Source organism: Eimeria maxima, genomic scaffold (assembly GCF_000499605.1).
Source record: "Eimeria maxima Weybridge genomic scaffold, Emw_scaff130, whole genome shotgun sequence".
Lineage (NCBI taxonomy): Eukaryota > Apicomplexa > Conoidasida > Eucoccidiorida > Eimeriidae > Eimeria > Eimeria maxima.
In genome coordinates, this window is record NW_013563463.1 from 10667 (window position 1) to 34025 (window position 23359).

The following is a 23359-nucleotide window of genomic DNA, read 5'->3' on the forward strand; positions in this document are numbered from 1 at the left end:
CGTAGGTCTGTTTGTCCTCTGCCCCCTTTCTTCCCGCTGCTGCTGCTGCTGCTGCTGTTTTTGCTGCTGCTGCTGCTGCTGCTGCTGCTAGTGCTGCTCCTGTTGCTGCTGCTGCTGGTGCTGTTCCTGTTGCTGCTGCTGCCGTTAAAGGTGGTGCGACTTATGCTAGAAGTGTTTCTCCTACGAGGCTCAGGTGCAGCAGCAGCAGCAGAAGCAGCAGCAGCGGCAGCAGCAGCAGCAGGGGGATTTAAATGGCTACGTGTGTCTTTGTGGGTATTGCATGCACGCTTCTCTTTGGAAGCAGGGCTGCTGCAGTTGCTGCTGCAGTTGCTGCTGCAGTTGCTGCTGCTGCTGCAGTCGATACACTCAATCTCATCATTGTCGCTCGCCTCCCGCTGCAGGGAAGTGCATGCACTACCTGCTGCTGGTGCTGATGCTGCTGCTGCTGCTGCTGCTGGTTCTGCTGCTGCTGCTACTGCTTTATGTTTGTCTGCTGCTGACCTGTTTGTTTGTTTATGCGGCGTATATATAGCAACAATCCTCATTGTTTTCCGCTGCTGCTGCTGCTGCTGCTGCTGCTGCTGCTGCTGCTGCTGCTGATGTTGTCTCTTATGAGCAACTCCCCTCTCCTCTCCTGCTGCAGCCCGAGTAGCAGCAGTAGCAGCAGGTTCACCAGCATCACTTGATGCAACATTTGCTGCTGTTGCTGCTGCTGCTGCTGCTGCAGCAGCAGCAGCAGCAGCAGCAGCAGAGGGTTTATTATAAGCAGAGAGGTGCATAAATGCGCCTATGTCTTTTGTTCTTTTATGTGGTTGTGTCTTCCTTGTTGCTTCGTCACGTAATAGAGTACAAGGACCCAATAATATATTTGCTGCTGCTGCTGCTGCTGCAGTGTTGCTGCTGCTGCTGTTGCTGCTGCTGCTGCTGCTAATGCTGCGTCTAAGGACACATCTTACTGCTATATGATCACTATAAAAGGGAGACAAATAAACAAGCCCCGTGCATGCAGGATTAAGATGCATGCGTTGCTGCAGCAGCTGCTGCTTCTCTGATGCTGTTGTGTGCTGCAGCCAAGAAGCAACACCTGCATGCAGCCCCCCTCCCTCCCTTGGGGCCCCAACCCATAAGCCATTGCCTGTTGCTCGTAGTAGTGCTGCTTTTGCTGCTCTTTGGTACTCGACAAATGATAAATATTCCTGCTGTTGTTGCTGCTGCTGCTGCTGTTGTTGCTGCTGCTGCTGCTGTTGCTGCTGCTGCTGCTGTTGCTGCTGCTGCTGCTGTTGCTGTTGCTGCTGCTGATTATGAAGGTGATGAGGATGCCAATGAGCTGCAGCAACAAATGCATGCAATAAAAAAATTAAGAAGTAAATCTGCTGCAGCAATGCAAAAAACATAGCAGCAACAGCAACAGCAGCAGCAACAACAGCAGCAGCAACAACAACAGCAGCAGCAACAGCAGCAGCATACAAGGACAAAGGCCAACAAGAGGAGGAGGAGGAGGTGCTGCTGCCTCTGGATAAAGAAAAGGAAGAAGAGGTTTATCTATAAGAATAAAATCTATACGTGCTCCCTGTATACACAAACAAATACATAAAAAAAAAGGAAAAAAAAAGAATAAATTAATTAAATAATAATAATAATTATTATTAAGAATAAATTAAATAAAAAGAAAAAGAAAAGAAAAAAAAAGGAAAAAAAAGAATAAATTACCTCATTAGTATATCTCTTATTTGTGTATTGATCCCATGCTGTATACGCCCCTACCCAAGACAAGCAATTGCTGCTGCTGCTGTTGCTGCTGCTGCTGCTGCTGGTGCATGCACCAGCAGCAGCAGCAAAAGTATCTATCATGCCATCATCCTTTAATAGACTTTGCATGTATTTAATAACACAAGAAGAATGACTAGATCTCCCCAGGTGTACATACACCTGGTATATTTCTTCATGAGTAAGAGGCATCTGCAGGTAAATAAAGTAAATAAATAAATTAAATTAATTAAATTAATTAAATTAATTAAATTAATTAATTAAATATATAATTAATAATATTTATTTATTTTTTTCGTTAAAAACACAAAAAAAAGAACACTCACAAACCCTAAACCCTAAACCCTAAACCCTAAGCCCTCATGTAAACCCTAAACCCTAATTGCCGTTTTTTATAGCGACTGTATGCACTATAGGCATAATGCATGCAGCCCCATTTGCACGTGCTACTGTTGCTGCTGCTGCTGTTGCTGCTGCTGCTGCTGCTTACCTGAATAGCGCTGAAGCAATCAGCTAAGTGCAGCAAAGACAGACGATTTGCTTCCTTGCATATCCAACTTCTTCCTCCTTTACCATCAGGCTGCAATATAAATAAATAAATAAATAAATAAATAAATAAATAAATAAATAAAATAGATAAATAAAATAATTATTATTTTATTGTTGCTGCTGATATTATAATAATATATAATATTGTTGCTCCTGCTGCTACAGTAGAAGTGTTAAACACCAGCAGCAGCAGCAGCACCAGAAGCTGCAGCAGCAGCAGCAGCAGCATATATAATAATAAGATCCTTACAGTGTATGCGTAGATACACTCAATTGTCTCTTTATGTTCTTCTTCTTTTTCTCCTTTTTCTTCTTTTTCTTCTCCTTTGCTTAGCGGCAGTCTACAGAGGAAGCGAAAGTTAAATGCCTCCGCCCCACACTCCGTAACACCAACACCACACGATCCCACAGACGATCCCACAGACGATCCCACAGACGATCCCACAGACGATCCCAGTGACGATCCCTGAGACGATCCCGCATACGATCCCACAGTCGATCCCTGAGTTGATCCCTGAGTCGATCCCTGAGACTCGGAAATTGATTCCGGAGACGATCCCGGTTGCGATCCCGATCCTGGGATCGATCCCGCAGGCGATCCCGATCCCGATCCCGGGATCGGTCCCCTAGGCGATCCCAGAGGCGACTCCACGACAAGCTGTGGGGAGGAGGCGACCCCACAAATTGTCTCTTTAGTCACAGGGACTTCCCATGCAGACAAAGATAGATGCATGCGTGCCTCTGCCTCCGAATCACTGCAGCAGCAGCAGCAGCAGCAGCAGCAGCAGCAAACGAACAAATACAGCAAGATAACAAACCCGTCAAGTGGATGACAACGAAGAAGAGCAAACAACAAGTATAAGCATTTATTTATTTATTCGCTTATTTATTTTGTTTATATTATTTATTTATTTATTTATTTTATTTATTATATTTATTTATTTATTATATTTCTTACAAGGGTCTCCCTATTTGTTTTGGCCTTAGCCCTGGCGGTTTAAGGAAAAAGCGAAACAAACCCTGACGCCGTCTGCCCGCTTGCTGCCGCTGCTGCTGCTGCTGCTGCTGCTGTTGCTGCTGCTGCTTAGGAGCAGCAGCCTGAGACTGCCTTATCTCATACGTCTGTGGATCTCTTAATAGACGCTCTATAAGGGGGCCCCCCTTCTGCAGCTTCTGCTGCAGCGAGGGTGACAGTGCTGCGCATGGCTGCCATCCTTCTGCTGCTGCTGCTGCTGCTCCCGCTGCTGCTGCTGCTGCTGCCTGTGGGGCTGGCCATAAGTCACGAAGGTTGACAACAGCATCAAGGACGGACACATCTTTGCAGTTTGTTGTTGCATTAAGATCTCCTAATAACACCACTGGCTTGCGACGCAACAACCTAAATAAAAAAGCCCCAAAAACACAAATAACGCATGCATGCATGCAATTGGGTTTAGGGTTTAAAAGGGTTTAGGGTTTATTAGGGTTTAGGGTTTACGAGGGTTTAGGGCTTAGGGTTTATTTACCTTTGTTGTATAAGTAATGCCCTTAATCCATGTAAGAAATGAAGTTTATAAGGAAGTCTTCCCCAACAATAACCACTAGCAGGAGAATAAACATTAATAATAATTAATCCTGCATGCTCTGTTATAAGGGCCCTACCCTCTGCATCCATATGCGTATGGGGCCCACCTCCTGTTCCTCCTGCTGCTCCTGCTGCTGCTGTTGCTCCTGCTGCTGTGCTGCTGCAGCTGACGGGGAGAGGCCTGCAGCGAAATGATGAACCACCAAGGGTTTGGGGGTAGCCAAGGGAGACAAATACATCGGACAAATCTACTGCTGCTGCTGCTGCTGCTGCTGTTGCTGCTGTTGCTGCAGTTCCTGCATTTGCTGCTGTTGTGGTGCTTTCTGTTGCTGTTTCTGCCGCTTCTGTATTTGCTGGGCTTATACTAGGGTCTGCACCTTCTGTGGATGCTTCTGTTGCTGTTGCTGCTGTTGCTGTTACTGCTGCTGCTGCTGCTGCTGGCTGTAGGGGGGGGAGGAAACGGCTAAAGGGCTGCGAGTCTGCCCTGCATGTCAAACCCTCCCGTACAATCGTGGTGACTCCACTGTATCCTGCAGCAGCAATAGCAGCAGCAACAGCAGCAACAGCAGCAACAGCAGCAAGAGCAGCACCCTAGTGAATAAGAGAAAACAGTTCATATGTACAACCGCATGAGTAACAGCAGCAAACAATTCCACCAGCAGCACCTCCAGCAGCAGCAAATGGACCCGAAACAGAAGCAGCAACAGCAACAGCAGCAGCAGCAACAGCAGCAACAGCAGCAGCAGCAGCAGGAGTACCCATGAGTCCTCTTCTTGCATGATTACTGCAGCAAGACCAGAAGGTTTCATAGCCTCTTAGTGTTGCACCAACAGATCGAGGATCAGCAGATAACGAATTTATTCCTGTCTTTGCCTCCTGCAGCACCAGCAGCAGCAACAGCAACAGCAGCAACAGCAGCAGCAGCAGCAGCAGCATCACGTAGAGTATGTACTTATGTATATATACATACAATATATACATACAATATATACATTATATACAACATTATATAATAAACATATATATACTATAAAAGAGGCAAAATAAATGAATAAATAATGTATATAAATATATATTTATATTTAATTAGTTAATCAATTAAATATAAATAAATAAATAAAATAAATAAATAAATAAATACCTGTATACAGAATACATCACAGTATAAAAAGAGAAGAAATTTATCCAAAGAAAGAAAATCTTTTTTTATTGAATTTATTGCTGAACGCCAACCCGCCACATTCCATGTTATTATACCATTTATTTCCTGCTGCTGCTGCTGCTGCTGCTGCTGTTGCTGCTGTTGTTGCTGTTGCTGTTGGTGGGCATGGTTGTGGGGCTGTAGAAGCTGAGGAGTATGCTGTTGCTCCTCCTGTTTCGGCTGTTGCTCTGCTTGCTGCATCATCATCATCTGCTGCTGCTGCTGCTGTGGGCTGGGAGTGGCTGTGAGTGCCTCTGCGGAGTTCCCCGCTGCAGTGGAAAGCTCCTGCTTGTGGTCCTGCTCCTGCTGCTGCTCCTGCTCCTGATGCTGCTCCTGCTCATCCTGCTGCTCCTGCCCCTGCTGCTGCTCCTCCTGCTGCTCCTGCCCCTGCTGCTGCGGTTGCAGCAGCAGCATTGCTGAGGCATCCTTTTCAGCTTGCATTTCTGCGTCTTCGGAGGCAGACGTCACCCCCACTGCTTTTGCCCAAACTAATGCATGCAACCCCCCAGCCCCACCTGCAGCAGCAGCAGCAGCAGCAGCAGCACCGGTCCACGTGCAGCAGCAATAGCAGCACCAGGACTTTATCGGGCTACATGCTCCACAGTCATAGACGCCTATCCATACACCGCGGCGCTGTAAGGATCTGCAGATCTGTTGATAAGACAAACAGCCCGCTATGCACTGGGCTGAGGTGTAAGGACATCCATGTCTCCATCCCGAGCTACAGATGCAGTCGAGAAGCAGCAGCGGCTGCTGTTGCTGCTACTGCTTCTCGAGTGCTGCTGCTGTTGCTGGTGGTGGGGGTTGTTGTGTGTTCCTGCTGGAGGCTTCAAGGATGTGCTGCACACAGCGTTTGCTGCATAAATCCGCTAGGACCGACCCTCCTCCAGCTGCGGAGAGTTTAAAGAATTAATTATAATTATTTAAAACACATGCAGCGCCAGAGCATTAGCATAGTTAACAAGAAAATGGCGGCGGCGGGGCTGTGCTGCAACTACTGGGGCCCCGCTTCCTCCCCCCTAGGCAGGAGGCAGTCCGTGACTATGCTTTAACATTGGGTCTTTAGGGGGGCCCAATATAATAGATTAATATATTCTTTATTTTATTTCGATGGAGTTTCCCCTTTTTTTTAGCTACACACAAAGAACAACCACCACCCGTGTGTCGACAGCCCCACAGACCACCGCCCGCTCCACTGGACATTCAATGGGAGTTACTCGTCCTCGTGTATACAACTTTTGTGTTCTCTTCTTCTCCTCTCTTAATTTAGTTATCCAAATAATGGATTATATATAATTCTGGAATAAACTTTTCTATCCAAGGGGCTCCCCATGCCTACCTAGGATAGCACCGAGGAGGAACAAGGCTTTAGCAAGACTGTATACACTGACGATGCTGCATGCAGCGGAGGGACTTTGGGTGTGCTCTTCTGTTTTGTCTTCGTGAAGCACAAGTTGCAATAGGCAGAGCAGCACGGGAGTTTGGGTGTGCTCTTCTGTTTTGTCTTCGTGAAGCACAAGTTCCAATAGGCAGAGCAGCACACAGGACAGCCCTCGGCCCCTCTGCGCTATCCCTAGGCCCTTTGGCTGCGATGCCAAAGGCTAAAGCAGATGGGGGAAAAAGTCAGTTTCTTAGGGAAGATTCCTACGTGGATCTTTTGGGGGGGAAAGTCAGCTGAGGGCGACCCACTGCTACCAGCGATGACGCGTGTTACCCTGGGTAGCGCAGCACTGCATTGGGGTACGTGCAGCCAGCAGAAACACAACTCCTGCAGCTAGGCGAGCTGGGCCGTAGGTCTGGCACCTGGGATGCATTCGCAAGAAGTCAAAAAATCATTGTGTATTACCCCAAGCCTCTTGTCCTATGTTCCCAAGTCTTCTCCATCGGAACCGACACTACGGTGAGAAAGCGACCAACGACCCTGCCCGCATATTTTCTTCCTGTTGTAACATAATCGGAAGTGCTGCCACATTTTTCGGTCTTCTGCATATCATGACACGCCGACGAGCTGTTCGTCAGGAGTTGAGTTACGGTTGCCCTTGGCACGCATTTTATTAGAAAGGCGCCCACCACAATGGTAGCTATTATCGCAGCGAGGATACTACACTTTTGCAGCTCGTCGATAGTTTGGAGATACTCTGGTAAACGCAGCGATGAAGGTAACCAGCTCTAGAACCGAACAGCGGCATGCCAAATTAAAAACGTTTAATGCACATAACGGAGGTTTACGGTTACCACTACTTGGCTTACCCATCTACAACTCTCGGATCAGATATCCCATTAGAGTGGCTCGGTGCGTGGTTCTCAAAGGGGTGAGTAGCTGTGGATTTGTGGAGTATCTCTGACTTTGTGCCTGCTCTCCCGAAGTACTAGAAGCAGTGTCATGGGTCTATTTTGTAGACGGGTCATACTGCAGTGATTCGAGATTTCACGTTCGACCGACTCCTCACAACCTAACGAGTGTCCGCTGTGCCGAGCAGTGCAATTTTGCGCCAGAGGCCCTCGTAGCACTTCCGCATTCGCAACCTTCACTCTCAAAACGAGTGTACATCTCAAGGTTATGATTATAAACCATTGGTCGAACAGGAGGAAACGAGGGGATCCCTGCGTAGTACAGCAGAAAACAGCACCTACGATGAGGCGACAGTCAGCGGTGCTCTGCACACACATCTGCACACAGCAGTTGACCCCGTGGAAAGGCCAGCAGTCAATTCATTTGACGCAGGGTGATGGTTTTGGCGGGATGAATAGTGGCTGACAGTGCATATTCTGTCTACCATCAGGCAGTCCGAGTAATGCTGCGCCCATCCTGCATTGTTTGTGCAGCAACCGACCTGTGGTTCCCGGTATATTGCCATATGCTGGGTACACCGAAGGCATCGATCATTGTATAGGGAAGATTTACTTTTGGTTGGCCGTAATACTCAACTGTATTCGCAGAACCTGCGGCGTTACCTGTGGGCGATTCGTCAGAAACACTGGGTTTATTGTAGGGGTGATAGAAAAGGTAACCGTTATAGTTCTTTTTGCCGCCTTCAGTTTTTGCTGGCGGAGGTTACTGCATTTGTTCAGGCAGATACTTACTCCCTGTTTCGAGGTTTCCGATAGGAATTCAGGCGGATACACAAAGGGTACACGGCGCTAATAACTGGACGAGTCACCAGTACCCCTGCCTGGACTATCAATAGTTTGTCGCCATCGCACTATAGTAGTTTTGTCTTTTTTCCCTGGTATCACGGATCCCTCAAATAGCGCTGCCGTATAGGCAGCCCTATATGTGGGGTCCGTGATACCGGCACTCCGTCAGCGGATCTACGCAAGACACAAGCGCAATATGACTGAATGAGCAAAGACTAAGGAACAACATGCTGGTATTATCACTGGGAATTTGTCGTGCGCTCCACCGTTGCTTCACACCGCAAGTTACGCATATCTAGCAGCTACTATATCGGAATGCCTGCTCTTTCTGGCCACAAGTAGGAAAAAACAATCAATATTTGCCTGAAATTCTCACTGTTCAATGCAAACAGAAAAGAGAATTGCAATACATCAAAACCACCTATACATGGTCTGCTGGACATAAAAAGGCGGCCTACATTGTCTGTTGGATAGTCAGGGGGTTCGCGGAGTGCATTCACTGCAGGCATGTCAGTGTAAAAGTTTTCAAGACTCCCACTGCAGAAGAATTGCCGGCGAAACTTTCCTCGCTCACACACTGCGAGTCTATATTGAAGGGATCGCTACATTAATTCTGAAAGAGTTCTTCCTACCAGCAAGGGGATCGGCTCGAGAACTGAGTTTGTCCGCCATTCTTTTTCCCTTTTCTAGTCTGTTCTCCTTTCACTCGTGTATTCCTCACGCCGATGCAGTTGTGCGAATCCCCCAAACGGGAAGCTGCTTAGGCACAACAGTGTAGGTATGAATCCCATTTGCCAACCGACGAATCCTACACAGCGTTGAGCCACACGGGAAAGTACCATTTTCTACAAAGAGCTAAACCATACTTCCGCTGCCCATTATTGTGTTCGCAACAACAATTAAAGCTGTTGCCTGCCCTTGAACAGATTGTCAACAGATAGAGTGGCGGACATCTGTCCAACCTGATTTCTTCATATGCCTTTCGATTCCTTATCGAATCTGGACGGGTTTCACAACGGACTCGTGTTGGGTCTACCAAGAAAAGCCGGCAGCAATCACGTTGTCCCGCACCGGGAGAGCAGGCACTCACTAATCGTCCCTTGCCTCCCTTCAGGAAGGGGATGGTGACACAATTACTCACTTCCCATCAACTGCTGCTCTGTAAAGCATCATCGGGTACACCACAAGGCATGACCGGCTTTAACCACCGATAGTCTGAGGGCCAAAGTGCTGCAGTCAGATAGACGTTTGCGCAATGTTTGCAACTCCCTTAATGGAAAAAACGATGACAGTCAGACGATCGCTTTCCTTATTCCGCCCTTCCTTATGCTGATTAGGCTCATAGTAATATATTCCATCCCTCAACGCATTTGCTCTGGGCACTCCCGCTTCACTGATCCTCATCTATCTGAGGCGGGAGTGCTCATAGTTTTATTGGAACCAACCGAACGGCTAGCTGTGTCCATTCGGCGACAGCAGGAGCTGCAGAGTGTATCACCTAGTCAGACAAACTTGAGCAAATAAACCACGGCAAAAGCGTTCGATTGCTACTTTGAACCAAACCAAGTTGGCTGTAGTGAATTACAGTCTTCTCGAGAACGAATCTGGGGGAGGGTATGCCTACAACGGCATTCCCCACTCATATATAAACATGGTTTAGGACAACCACCGGGATTAGAAGGGATACGCTAATTAGGGTTTCTTACCACAGCTGGCCTCTCATGCTGTCGTCGCGGGGCAGGGGTCCTGCAAGACTGAGCAGCAGAGAGTTGCGCAGCTGGCGAAGCAACCGTGCGGCCAGTTATGAGTTGCAGCAGTCCTTAACTTGCAGCAGTCCTTAATAGCGTTCCTGGGGGAATGCAGCCACGCGGCGTCCAACCACAAACGGTACCCCACCGCGTGACGATTCGTCAACTAACACTGCAAACAGCATGCAAATGCATAGTTAACCTGTATCAGCGTCTGTGCTCGCAACCGAAAATATGAGCACGAACTTGCGACAGGCATCCACACGTTAGCCCTTGTCTTCTGCTTCCCAGCACAACACCCTGTACAGGGTTAGCCAACAACTGCATGGAAAACCGAGACACAGAAAAAACTAATAGGCAGAGGGCAAGATGCAACCACGGTTTCCTGCCAATTTAATTGTTGTTGTGGCCACTGGCGCCTGCTTCATTCCCAATTTGGTGATTGGATGACGGAGGAAACCAATGCCCTCGGTAAAGAGTCAACAGCTAGCTGCCCCAACGAACACATCTGGAACTCCTGTGGCTGGCCATACTGTTTTTCACGCAACTGCCATTGTTGTAGCTTTCGATTTGATCGCCAACAACGGAAATTCACCATAATCTCATCTGGAGTGGCGTTATCGTGCGTTTTGAACATGCGCCAGAGGGTCCGTTAACGAGAGTCTACTTAACTTTACTGATTGCTTTTGGTCGCCGAGTTAACCAGGTTACAGAGATGAAAACAGTTTGGTCAATCCGTCTGTCGCCTCAGACCGTCACGAAGGAATGAGGGGAACAGCGTTGTTGTGCTTGTCTCTTAGAACACAAGCGGGCCGAATGCTTACAAGCTAAATGTGAAATGCACAAACTTATCTGTCGAGAACCATTTTTGCATAGGTAGCGTCAGCAGTAATCCGGATCTCAGAAGATCTCTATGGTCCCCTTACTGGAAAAGCGATCAATCATTGTAAAGCAGAATGACCCAACATTAGCCAAGCTGGGCTCGAGTGCTGCTGTAGGAGTGTGGCCAGTAGCTGGGCAGTGGAGGCTCTCCACCCCAAAGTGGGTGGGAAGGTGCATTTCTCCTCCGCTAGCCGCAAACGTCCCTCCCATTTCCTCAACTACCTACACACCAATAGTAGGTATAAAATATTTAATAAGACTGAAACACTTGAGTTTCACGCCATTTGGCTACGTCAAGACATGTTACTAACCAGCAGGCTACGTTGTAGTCGCTTTCACGTAGGGGATACATAAGTTCTCTTACCATGAAGCATTAGCGTCCCGCGGTTCCCTACTTTGTCGATGCTGCTATGGGGTGTGAAGCGCTTGAAGAAATGGCGGTGAGGCATGCATTCGGTTATGCGAGAGTACTGGGCCCATGGATGAAGGTGCAATACAGTGATGGTGCTGATAGTGTAGTGTGCTGCTTGTCGCAAAGCTGCTTTTTTCCCTTAAGCAAGGGTGCTGACACTGACGTTCATATGCACATATTTGCAGTACTATGGCCTTGGACACAAATTTCTCAACGTGCACGATTTTTCACTGGTGAATACAATCGAAGCCTCTGATACCTCCCTGCCAAACTCCAGGGACAGAATCAACATAGTTAGCAAAGACACAGATTATTGAGCAACTACAAAACCAAGCGGCATGCCAATGTCCGTTAGTACGCTAGAAGGCGGGACCCGTCGAGCAATCCGCGGGAACTTTTCCTCTGTAGCACACTGGTGGTGGAATGTTCATGAGGCTGGAAATCACTGTTCTCCGTCTAAATACACGGAAACCAGGGACTTTCACCCTCATGAACACCACCTGCAGTGAATTCTGACTAGATGCCTTAGTGAGGAGTCTACTTTGCCGTTTGTCTGTGGAACTCATCCCCGTGCCCTTTGACAGCTATTTCCTAATACATCCTAGATAAGTCGCGGAAGCGATTTTGGCGGTCCCCAACAAGTCGATTCGACACGCCTCAAAAGTCTCACAGGCCCTACACGCAACGCACGGAGACCATCCTATTTCCAGGGAAGCTTGGCGGTCGCGCTCTAGTTTAGGCACAGTAGAGGATCCGCATGGCAGACTGCATCTCCTGTGTGGGATTTCTAGCGATGGAACTAACTGGTCTTTTACAGTGGGTCAGTCACCAACACGATTATCGGTCAACGAAGTGCCAGTAATCGGGCCCCTCTTATCGCGGCCATATGAGATTTTTTTGTATTGGCAGGGACATTGATTCGTATACATTGACATATCCTGGACAACAGCGTTGTGCCGGCAAGGCGTTGTCGGCAACAGTTAGTTGCACTCTGTAGGAATTTCTCAGGTACAAAGTGTCTAGTATGGGGATCCTGCACATCCCGGCGTTATGAGGGAGCTGTGCAGGCGAATATACCCATGCGCGACAGTTCAGTTTCCGCAGCATGTGCACCTATTATGACGAAATGAACTTCGTAGTCTCCCCTAGGAGCGGTGCTTAAACAGCAGCCGCAACACTCCACAAGCTTACAGTTTTAATTCGGTCACAAGCACAGACTCTTCGTAAAGGGTCTCCAGGCGCTGCTGTCAGGCACTTTCATCGAGTAATGGAGCCCGGTAGGGGGTATTGTCAAATGCAATGACGGCAGCAAGTGCTAGGCTATCACTTTTGTCTATAGACACGAATATAGTATGACAAAAGAGTGAGTTTTAGCGTAGCACTTGCTCTTGCAGTGGTTGTGCATAGATGTGCAGGGAACATCAGAAGCTCACCAGTAAAGCCAAACATTCCACCTTCAGTTGATTTCGCCTTCAGCGTATCAAGAGTTGGCTTTAAGCTCTACACTCTAAGCAAACACTTATGGGGGCGCAATGTGGATTTATTGCTCACGGATAGGCCACCTCTCCAGAGAGCGGCTTCTCATAAAGATCTGCGCAAACTTCTGGGTCTGCTACAATTTTCTGGGTTGTATGTATACGCCACATTCTTGTATGATCCCACCACAAACTTCGGGGTCTGCTACAATTTTTTGGGTTGTATGTATACCCCACATTCTTGTATGATCCCACCATAAACAGAACGTCGAAGTAGGCAAAAATGTGTGGTATCTAGTTTGCTAGCAGTTGCTGTCGATTTGTAACTCATCACTGATTGCTCCTTTAGAGAGGTGCATGCTCAGTCACCAAGTGACTAAGCTTCTTCCGCCCCTGTGTTGAAAAAAACACGCTTCGCTACTCGCTTGGCTTGGACTACTTGTATTCAAAAGCTATCGGCAATCATCTGGGACATAGGAGGCATTGGAATCGACTTTAGTATTTCTTCTAAAGTATGTGGGAATTCAAGTGGAGGCAAATGGACATATTGGAGTAATTGGCTGCAGCAAATCACTATTGGGCGTATTATAAAAACAAAGTGTTATCATACTTTTATTACATGCTCGAAGTGGCGGACGCAAGATTGAATTCCAGCGCATCGCGCATAGCGTAGGAGAGCTGACCCGTTCTTCGTAAAAAAATGTTTGCATGCATTGGGCTGTCTATGACGTCGAGAATGAACTAAGTTGTCACAGTATATCTAAACGGAGTATTCACTGAGTGGGGAGTTATGGTCTCGCTCGTTTGCCAATTGCTGCAGTTGTAACAAAGTTACGAAAAAGTTTAGCATGACATGCTAATATGCCTGCGAGAGATTTTCCGAATTGACAATCCGCAGGGCAGGTTATATAGTGCACTGGTCCTCGTGGGTGTATATTTACAGTGTTGGAAGGCGTGTATATCCATTCTACAGTGTTGGTGGAGAGTGTGAAGAATATATTGTGCGCTGGAAACGTCTTTTATGGCGAGACCACGCACACATGCTTTGGGTTGCTCATTTAAAGTACAAGAGCTTAGTTAGCGCATTGCCCACACAAGCACACCTTATAAATTCTGCAGTGCATCACAGCAAAGCATGTTCGAGCAGGAAAAGTGTTTTCCACTGAGAAGTCAAAACCGCCGCATGACACAGTAATAGATATGCCTTTCATGAATATTGGCTGGCTAAAGAAACCTTTATGGGGATGAATATCAGGTAATAGTTGTCACCCATCAACTTGTCATGCAGGTATGGTGGTGAAGTACGTCAGGTACACACCTACTTCCGCTGAGCTTAAGGAGCACAAGGCTAATTAGTCTCTAACTACACTCATTCGCCTACACGCTCGTGTGTGCTTAGCTGACGTGAAGTGCAGGACGTATTGCAAAACGTTTGAAAATTTGTTTAGAAGCGTCATGAGTAAAAACATACTCAAATTTGTAGGTCCAGGATGTAGCGGACACGCGTTAGGCTGCTGCCTGCGATTCTCATTAGCATGCTGCTGGCCACACTCCTACAGCAGCACTCGAACCTAGCTTGGCTAATGTTAAGTCATTCTGCTTTCTAAGGATTGATCGCTTTTCCAGTAAAGGGACCATAGAGATCTTCTGAGATCCGGATTAGTGCTGACGCTGCCCATGTAAAAATGGTTCTCCACAGATAGGTTTGTACATTTCACATTTAGGTAGTGAGAAAGTTTGTCGAATGACAAAAAATGTACTACTACGACTCTGCGCCGCCACCTACTGAATAGCACATATGGGAAAGTATGCTACGACTCTGGGCCGCGTCCTGACGATACAGAATATACTCTCCCTCTAGCGAACGTCATCGCGACACTACACGTATTTCTCTGAGCTGAGAAAATACACTCAGTACAGTGGAAGTGTTTAAAAAGCTTGCAGCAGAAGCCACTTACCGTTACGGCACCTGCAAAGTTCCTTCCAATGGTGACAAAATAGTTGCGAGGCGTCGCTTTCTAAAATGGTTTCCTATTTGAGAAAAAAAAATATCAAGATGCCGAATGTTCTTGCAACGTCCAAAATTTGCTCAACAACCATGGGGAGGAAGGATGTTCGGGAAGTCCTGAACAAGTCGCCACAGTCTTCCATGATATTCTGTGTAGTACACAGAAAATTTTGGTTTTTTCCGAATAAGTTATAAATGAAATGTTTGCTGTCACGTTTTTGTAGAGCAAGCGCTAGATCAGATTTCTTCATTCATGCATCATGCTCCTATATGCATCGGTCTTGCATGAAAGAAAAAGTCGCAAGCTAAGCTAGCATAACCCTCACTCAAAACAAGTTTTTAGACCTGATTAGTTCGGCATTCTGACACGATTTCGTGATGCTGTCTTGATTGGTTGGGGAGCCTGGGCCGTGTGACTCACTTTAGTACAACTAGTTCCTTTTGGCTAATTCTAATATCCCGAATATTCGCGCAACGCCGGTTACGCTCTGTGGTAATGAGTCATCAAGGACGAGTTTCACGGTAATTGTCATTTCCTCTGGAGTGATTCGAGAACTGGCCAGCAATCTAATTTAGGAAATCGGCAGATCGAGTTACCCGAAAACACCGAAAGTAGGGAACATGTAGCGCAAATGCTTTAGTCCAAGCGTATGCAGCTGAGCTGCAGAATCAGTCTAAAGCCTTATTGAGCACCAGAACCTATGAAGCAGCCATGAGTGAAAAGCTGCGCCGGGTTTTGTCGAGGCATTTTGGGACGCGTTATAAATCAAAAATATGAGCTGGCGTTTGGCCCACAAAACTCCGACAGAAAGCATTGGCAGCATGAGAGAAAAACCGATTATGACTGGATATGCTCCAATCCCAAGCAGAAAGACAATTCCGCCTGCCGCTTTTGTTCTACTGCGGTATAGCTTTTTGTTTGGGCCAGCAGAATATACAACTTTGAGGAACAGCGTTTTCTGACGAGGTGTCGCACTAAGCATAATGGCAATCATCATAAGCCCCTAGAGAAACTTCATTACCTGACAGCAGTCACGTTTCTAGAACTTGAGTATGTAAATTTCGTTTGCTCAAACCTATAAGTAGCCTCCCAATTGCATTTCATTATTGCCCGGTAGTCTGACTGTGCACCACCACACCAGAAGAAAAATATGGTTTCTGACTAATATCTTTATTTCGGCTTTGGAAACCTTCTCTCACGTTCCTTTCAAAGCATACAAGTACTATGGAAAGCTACCTTGCGTGGATGCGTCAGGCAGAGCAGTGGCTCTGCGTGCCAAACCGCACGTGCGAGCAGGCGATCGAACCTGAAATGCAATGACTTTATTTCAGCGTGGGTCAGTTGTGAATGCAGGATTATGCTAATGTCTGCTTTGCATTTCACACAGTTGTGTGCACTTGTCGGCAACACGCAACAAAAGTATGACTTTTTGCACCACTCCACGTCAGCTGTTGGATTACCAACCAACGATTATGACATACCTGTGCTAGGCGTCCTGAAAATCGCAGCGGAGCTACGTGATGAGTATATGTGCACGCAAAAAGAAGGACCCTTTTTTCCACTACAATTCACATTCAATACATATGCATTCGCGGTACTTCCTGCTGTATTACTTGGTAACTAACGAAGTACTCTATGCTGATGATTTTCACATCAGCTCGCATACTCAGGCAATAGCATGCGCTACCAAGATTGGCCAGAGCTGCGATTCTTAGAGGATTTGCCGCTATGTTGAGCAACCTACGAACACAACAAAGGCACTACAATTTTTCAAAACAGATTGCGCGGAGGTTAATGTTCCATTGCTAGCCCAGAAGCCATTGTCAATATGTGGTGAATAACATGTTCCCGTGCTCAAAAGATAGCTAACAGCTGTGAAACTCAAAAATGTTGCGGGAGTGGTAGCTCACGAGACGCCCGCTTTGAAAACAGCATCCAGCGCCTTTTTGTAAAAATATATGGCACAAATAAACACGCAAGCCTGCGCCAATAGAGGAGAATCGGTTTACCCATAATATGGCAACACACAAGTCTGCGCTAACAGTACTCGGGCAAAATCCGCATAATCTGTTTCTGGCCTTTGTATAAAATTCCATACTAATTATGCGAGAGTCAGATTGTAGAAACAAAAGCCACGTAGCTTCTGTCTCTACATTCTTTTGGCCATATAGATACTCCTGTGTGTGCTTATCATACCGGTGTATGATAAGCACACACAATAGTATCTCGGCATAATCCAATGACTCTCAGGTTTTTGCTATGAATAATGCGGCAATGTCCGCGTAATCTGTTCACGTAGAAAACATATATGGTTGATCCCATTGCTTATCGTATGTCTACTTTCAACCAAGTATGTCTTACTGGTAACCTCGGCGTGCTAATGCAGGCGAAGAATTTTAAGCGCATCTAGCACTAATGTGTCGTTGAACAGTTTTCCTTAGTGTGGTGTGCTGCTTCATAATAAAAGTTGCGTGCGGACATGGTATAGTTCCGTGCGAACATGGTATATCTCATATATCTACCTTCAACAGGATGTATATTTTACTGGTACTCGGCCTTTTATGCAGACGAAAGGCCTTAAGCAGAGTTAGCACTAATGTTCGCCTGGACAATTTTCCATAGTGTGGTGTGCTGCTTCATAATGTGTGTTCCGTACGAGCATGCATACCGTTGCGTGGGAACATGCATAGCGTGGTCAAGGGCTGTCGAAGAGAATCTTTTCCTCACCGTTACTAGTAATAAACAACACATGCTGTTTTTATCGACGCATGCTGGAGCCGCTAAGAAAACCAGATGTAACGTGGATAAAATTCGCCATAACTCCTCTTTGATCTTTTCAACACTTCCACTAGGACATTACAACTCGTGCTTTTCCTGAAATCTTTGCCCTAGCTTGTACATATCTGCATTTTCTTTTATGCAAGAGCTGGCTACCGCCCATTTAAGTTGTCCCGTTTGTTTTTAACGATTCCCGACAGGAAGGACCGATCTCCATATAACCGTCGATTGCGAAATGAAAGTATAGCATTAAACTCAATTCAGATGGCAGCCATTTCTCGCACTTTTTTCTATTTCTACCTCTTTTTCTTACACTCCCGGTGCCTGCATATTTCTGTTTTCAGTTTTGCTTACTTGCGTACATAGGTGTGGAAGATTACGAATGGCACAATTTTACATGCCAATATCTTTGCTTTACTACCGACAGGTATATCTTATGAACATGCACTGGCGTTAGCCAATGGCATTCACAGGCGCCGTCCTCCCCCTCCGGCATATGCGTCGTCCTAACAATCTGGCCATGCATATTCTGGAGATGTACGCGATACCAGTGGAGTCTCGGGTCAACTGTTTTGCGGTAGGCAATTTTAGGAACGAACCTCTGGGGCAATAGCAGCGAATCATCTACATGGATTGCTGCATCTGTAGGCAGCCTAGTTGGTTTTTATTCTGCTGTGGCACGCTATGGATTGCTGCATCTGTAGCCAGCCTAGTTGTTTTTCATTGTGCTGTGGCACGCTAACCTTTGTTGAATTCTTAAGATACATGCAGCTGGCTAATAGGTCGGCCTAATGCAGATTGTGTCCCATTAGCGTCCTCTGGGGTGCCTCTCACGTCCGCGTTGGACAGCACAGATGCATGCATGCCAACGGGACATGCAGCGGCTTCCCCCTCTGTCACTGACGTGCTCCCTAACCATATGCGCGAAGCGTTCTTCCCGTCACTGACTTGCGCGCTAACCATATACACTAGCCGTCCTCCCTATACCACCCGCAGAGTCAGCGTAGGTCAGACTCAGTGTAGGACATGCGCGCTAACCGCATACACTAGTCAAAGTAGCTCTATAGCGAGAAGAGCTCGAATGCCCCGTCCATAGACTCAGCCGCACACCTGCCCTGCAGTGCAGACCACGACGAATTTTCGAAGATGCACCGGAGCTGTTGAGCTCCTCTAGCCTGAATACCAGAGCACGTACTACTCTTGCTTTATAGGTGATGTACAGTGCCTGTGCATTTGAAAATTGGCTTCCAAAGGCTGCTGGATGTGCCAATTGCAATGGACGTGCAGTCGAGCTGCTTTTTATGCGAGGTGGGCACATAAGTTCGATCGTGACCAGCGTGTGCTTCTGTATATACGAGGAACAGGGTATTCCGGAGACCAGGCCGGAAGTACCACAATCCAATCTTTGGCAATATGGAGAACAGCAACGCGAACTGAACCAAAGAGACTGAGAGCGAAGATTGAATTGACATTTGAATTGTGAAAATTCGCTCTTAAAGTCTCTTGCGTGCGACACACTAGTATTGTTAACTCATTTGCCACATGCGTTTTACCTCACATAAGTGTTGTAGCTGACCTAAGGAACAGCTCCGCGAGAGGGAGCTGTTCCTATACCGATGGGTGACACTTTTCGATGTCCTTTACACATATTTGCTGGACGATTATGGGGTGAACATGAAGCAGGAAACGGAATAGCAGCATGGTCTAGCAGCACGCCAGTAAAATCGCGGAGGGCAATATGTGCAACGGTTCCGTCAAGGGCGCTCAGGGCCCCCTGCATGAGCATAGCCAAGAGTCCCGCGCACCCGTCCAAAATGCACCCAACAGATCCAGGCCGCCGTTATTTGCAAGCCGCCAAACAAGCCACAAACAGATGCATAAACTCCAGCCAAATGAGTAGCAACTCATATGAAGCCTGTATATCCATAGCTGTCAGTTGCTTCACCACGTACCTGCCTCCACAGCGGCTCCCGCCTAGGGTGGCCATCACCTGGCTTGTGGAGGATGCATTCAGTATTTCCATCAGCTGAGCGTAGCTTTAGTAGGTACCTGCTTCCACGCCAGCTTCAGGCGCCGCGCTTACAACGTCCGGCAATTTAGGGTAGGGTGTTAGGATGCTTTGAACACACAAAATCCCCGTCAACTTTTGATAATACGTAAGAGCGAACGCTAATAGCCAGGGGAGGCATGACGATGCAAGTAGCCCTCCTATGAACGGACGTCGTTGGGGAAGCCGCAGTGTGCTGTATTGAAGGTTTTCAACACTATATGTGTAGGACCTATGAGTTCCAGGTCCCTTGGGACACCTGAGGAACCCATAGCCCTCACAGTGGTCGAAGTTTCCGGTTATCATAACCACCTGTGTGGTGTCCCCAGAGTTGTCGAAGTTTCCGGCTATCATAACCACCTGTGTGGTAAACTTTGTCGTCAAACAGCAGATTTTGCTCTGTACGAATTTGATGGCACACAGGATGTGCATGTGTTACGCTTGGAAGACTAGGAGTAAGCAGCCACCCCTGTGAGAGCGACTTGCAGGCTCCCACTCTCTTCAGCTACTTGAACATTAGCACGAGCGAGGAAACCTTTGCATAGCGCTCGCACCACATTCGACTGAAATGGAGGTAGGCTGTGATCATTCAGCATTTCATGACTTAGGTAGCAGATGTGCCGTGGCGCGACGAGGTGTATCGAGCCAGCAGTGCAGTGTGTGTGAGTATGTTTGTGTGTGTGTGTGTGTGTGTGTGTGTGTGTGTGTGTGTGTGTGTGTGTGTGTGTGTGTGTGTCCTAGGAATGAAAAGACGCTCATCATATACCGTGTGACTGCGATGCTCCACTGCATTGCCCACTGCCTCTGGAAATGAACAGGCCGCGGAGTAATAATGAATAGGGTCGCACCATGGTGCAATTGTGTACTCGTAGTTTGAATAGGAGTACAACAAAATCCCGAGGTACGTGAGAAAGCAAATCATTCCAGGCATGGCTCTAGGGCACATTCTCTATAGCTGATAAGCAGCAGTCAAAACCATTTAGGTTAGCAGTGCCAGAGACCAGGCAACGGGTGCAGGACTGCGAGTGGCATGCCAGTAGAAGCTAGCCTTAATGAGCGTGTACGCATGTACCATTTGGTCGGTTGGCTTACGGTAATTGATCTCATTATGGATATATTGGTAAAAAAAAAGCAGAAGTGAACATAGAAGAGCTGGTGGTGCTGAAACAGAAGGGGAGGCGTTGCAAAAGCAGCAGAGAAGGCGTTCTGTTACACGAATTTTCCCCGCGGTGCCACTGCTGCCATTTCACATGCTTCCTTAGGCACCAAGCACATGCCTATAGGCAGGCATACACGACGGTGCGAAAACCTAGTCCTTCGTGGCAAGACAGCGACCATCGCTGGTAGCTGCGAGTGACGAGGATAGAGGCGTCTTCTGCCCAAAACTGCTCATGAACGCATCCTGGGTAGCCCCGCATAGGTGGTAATATATCGAGTGAAATGGAGCGTGGTGCTTGTATGGTGCTTCGACTAAGGCTCTGCTGGCAAGGGTTTAAGCTAAAGTTCTCGCGGAAAGCCACTGAGCTGTTAGAGGAACTCCCAGTCAAGGACAGAGTATATCAAGGGAGCCTCATCATGCGGCGTACGCACAACGCACAGGGTTACACGTTGCCTGACAAGTTCATGAACCAGTGAGTTCTAAAGGGGTCCCGCCGGCAAAACGCCTCCACGGGATAACCGATCGTAGAACGCGGGCGGGGAAACGACAGCGGCTCTCCATGTTGCTCGTGGCCGCAGGGCCTGCGGCTGCATAGCACTATGCCTGTGTTTCCGTTCTCGACCTGTGGGCTCGTAGTCGCAACATTCCTTTACGCGTCTATTTGTATACGATCGGGTTGCCGTATGTCCCCTTTCGGCGAACTGTCGCAGAACCCACTTGGAAAGCAGCGGAGCGGAAGCATGCTTTGTACGCCATTAATCGTCACTGCTGCCTCATACTAGGGAAGGAATCGTACTGGATCATTCTGGAGGTATGCATAATTTGGCACCATCCAGGCCGGCTGTGCAGGGTTGGAGGTTGGTGTGCTCACAACAAGGTCAGATCTTCATCGGTTCCAGGGCATTGATATCTAACCCAAGCCCCAGCGTCCCTACTGGAACGGTTGTTTAACTGCTGACTCACCCACGGTCCATATTGTGGTGATATTGTGTCTCAGTCGAACTAGTCGAAAAGAATGCCCTGATGAAGAATTGGCCATGAACTAAGTTGCATCCACTGGGGAACAGGTCCTGGCTATCGTCAAGAATCGACGAATGTTATGGCAAGGGCAAGCAGGTGAAGGAAAAAGAACATATCGCAGTTAGCAAACTCTGAACGTCCAGCCGCTGGACGGTTCGGCACCCTCGTGTTCGTGTCTGTTGGAACGATCGGGGTAGTGGTCCACCCGGGGTGTTGGTAAAACAGGATTATATCCTTCGTCAGCAGCACATTATTGTAGAGTTTCAAATCCGTGTACGCAGTTCCGCAGGTTGACTACCTGAGTACGGCGGATGAATGGTATCCATGGGGGAAACATCGCGCTTCTGTCGCATTGTATTTATCCTTTCAAGAATCATGGAGGGTTATCGTTGCCCCTCTGGCAGCCTGGTGGGTTCTCTGCTAGAGGGCTATGGCCCTCTAGCAGAGAACCCACCAGGCTGCCAATAACGCCTAATTGGCGCCATTCTGTTGCATCTGCATTAAGGTGCCCTTTGCTTTTGTATGGCTGAGCTGCAACCATTCTTCAACGGGATGAGCTGTACACTGTCCGCAGCAAGATAAGAAAGAGAATGTTCCTCTGGCGAACTGGTATGCCAATTATAGTGGAGTATCTGCAGGAGCTTGTGGTACTAGTTGTTTCTGACTTGGGTCTTATTTCTGCGGGTACGGCGAGGATGATTCACCCTCCCATCAATTTATTTGCGCAGTCTCTTTGGTTACGGGTGGCGTATGACGAATAGAACACGCGAAGTGGCACCGAAAGGCTCACCCTCTTCGTACCCTCAGAAATAAGATCCAAGTCAGACAGATCAACTAGTATCACAAGCTCCTGCAGATACTCCACTATACCCTTTTCCGAATTTCAAAGTGCCGAAATACGTAGTTGCTTTGTGTGCTTCCTTGTAATCCTTTTCTCTGTGGTGCTTGCACTGCCTGCCCAGAGATTCATCTTCTTCGTCGTTTCCAAATCCGCCGCCTCATTTTTCAAGTATACCATCATCTCAAACATCTTCACCTTCAGGCTTGTGAAAGCTCATGAACCAGACAGATTGCCGCTCCCTAAAGACCCTGGTGATAACTATAGATATAAAATTTTCTCGTAGACTGCTGGATTTCTGTTAAGGGATAAATGGCACTTTTAAGTGTAGGGTTCCACTCATAGTTGCCCTTCCTCCAGCTATTTCAGCTGCGGAACGGACTGTTAATAGCTGTTCCCTTTGCACCCCGGGGGGCAAACGTGTAACATACAGCATCCTCGTGGGGTTTACCCGGAAGGTAAGCGCCTCTGTTTAGACAAGGCCACCACGTGCCTGTCCCCGTTTCTAAGCAACCGCAACTCTCGGTCATCTGGTGATTGATACAGCTGCTCTAGGCTGGATAGAAACTCCTTTGCAGCCCAGGCATCGCTGCCACCATCGTGCATGGACAGAAGACGCACTTCAAGGCACTACCAAGGAGTCCCGGTTGTTGTGAAAACATGCTCCCTTTGGGTTTGATGGATATGGAGCCCTTATCATGCCGCCTTGGTTTGGGTGTGGGGTTCGTTGCTTGCAGGTGTCAACGGAAGGCTATTGGTGCTACCAGGTATA

At 47.6% G+C, this 23359-nt stretch overlaps 2 protein-coding genes across 2 annotated transcripts; one reads left to right on the forward strand and one right to left on the reverse strand.

Annotated features, from left to right (window-relative positions):
• Positions 1-2049: 2049 nt before the first annotated feature.
• EMWEY_00016050 (hypothetical protein, conserved) lies at positions 2050-5522 on the reverse strand (the record flags this gene model as incomplete). The annotated part of the gene is made up of 6 exons (XM_013477452.1): positions 2050-2088; positions 2258-2347; positions 2567-3071; positions 3275-3694; positions 3822-4410; positions 5114-5522. The coding sequence occupies 6 exons, from the start codon at positions 5520-5522 to the stop codon at positions 2050-2052; spliced, it is 2052 nt and encodes a 683-aa protein (XP_013332906.1).
• Positions 5523-19804: 14282 nt separating this feature from the next.
• EMWEY_00016060 (hypothetical protein) lies at positions 19805-20384 on the forward strand (the record flags this gene model as incomplete). Its single annotated transcript, XM_013477453.1, has 2 exons — positions 19805-19971; positions 20312-20384. The coding sequence occupies 2 exons, from the start codon at positions 19805-19807 to the stop codon at positions 20382-20384; spliced, it is 240 nt and encodes a 79-aa protein (XP_013332907.1).
• Positions 20385-23359: the final 2975 nt, after the last annotated feature.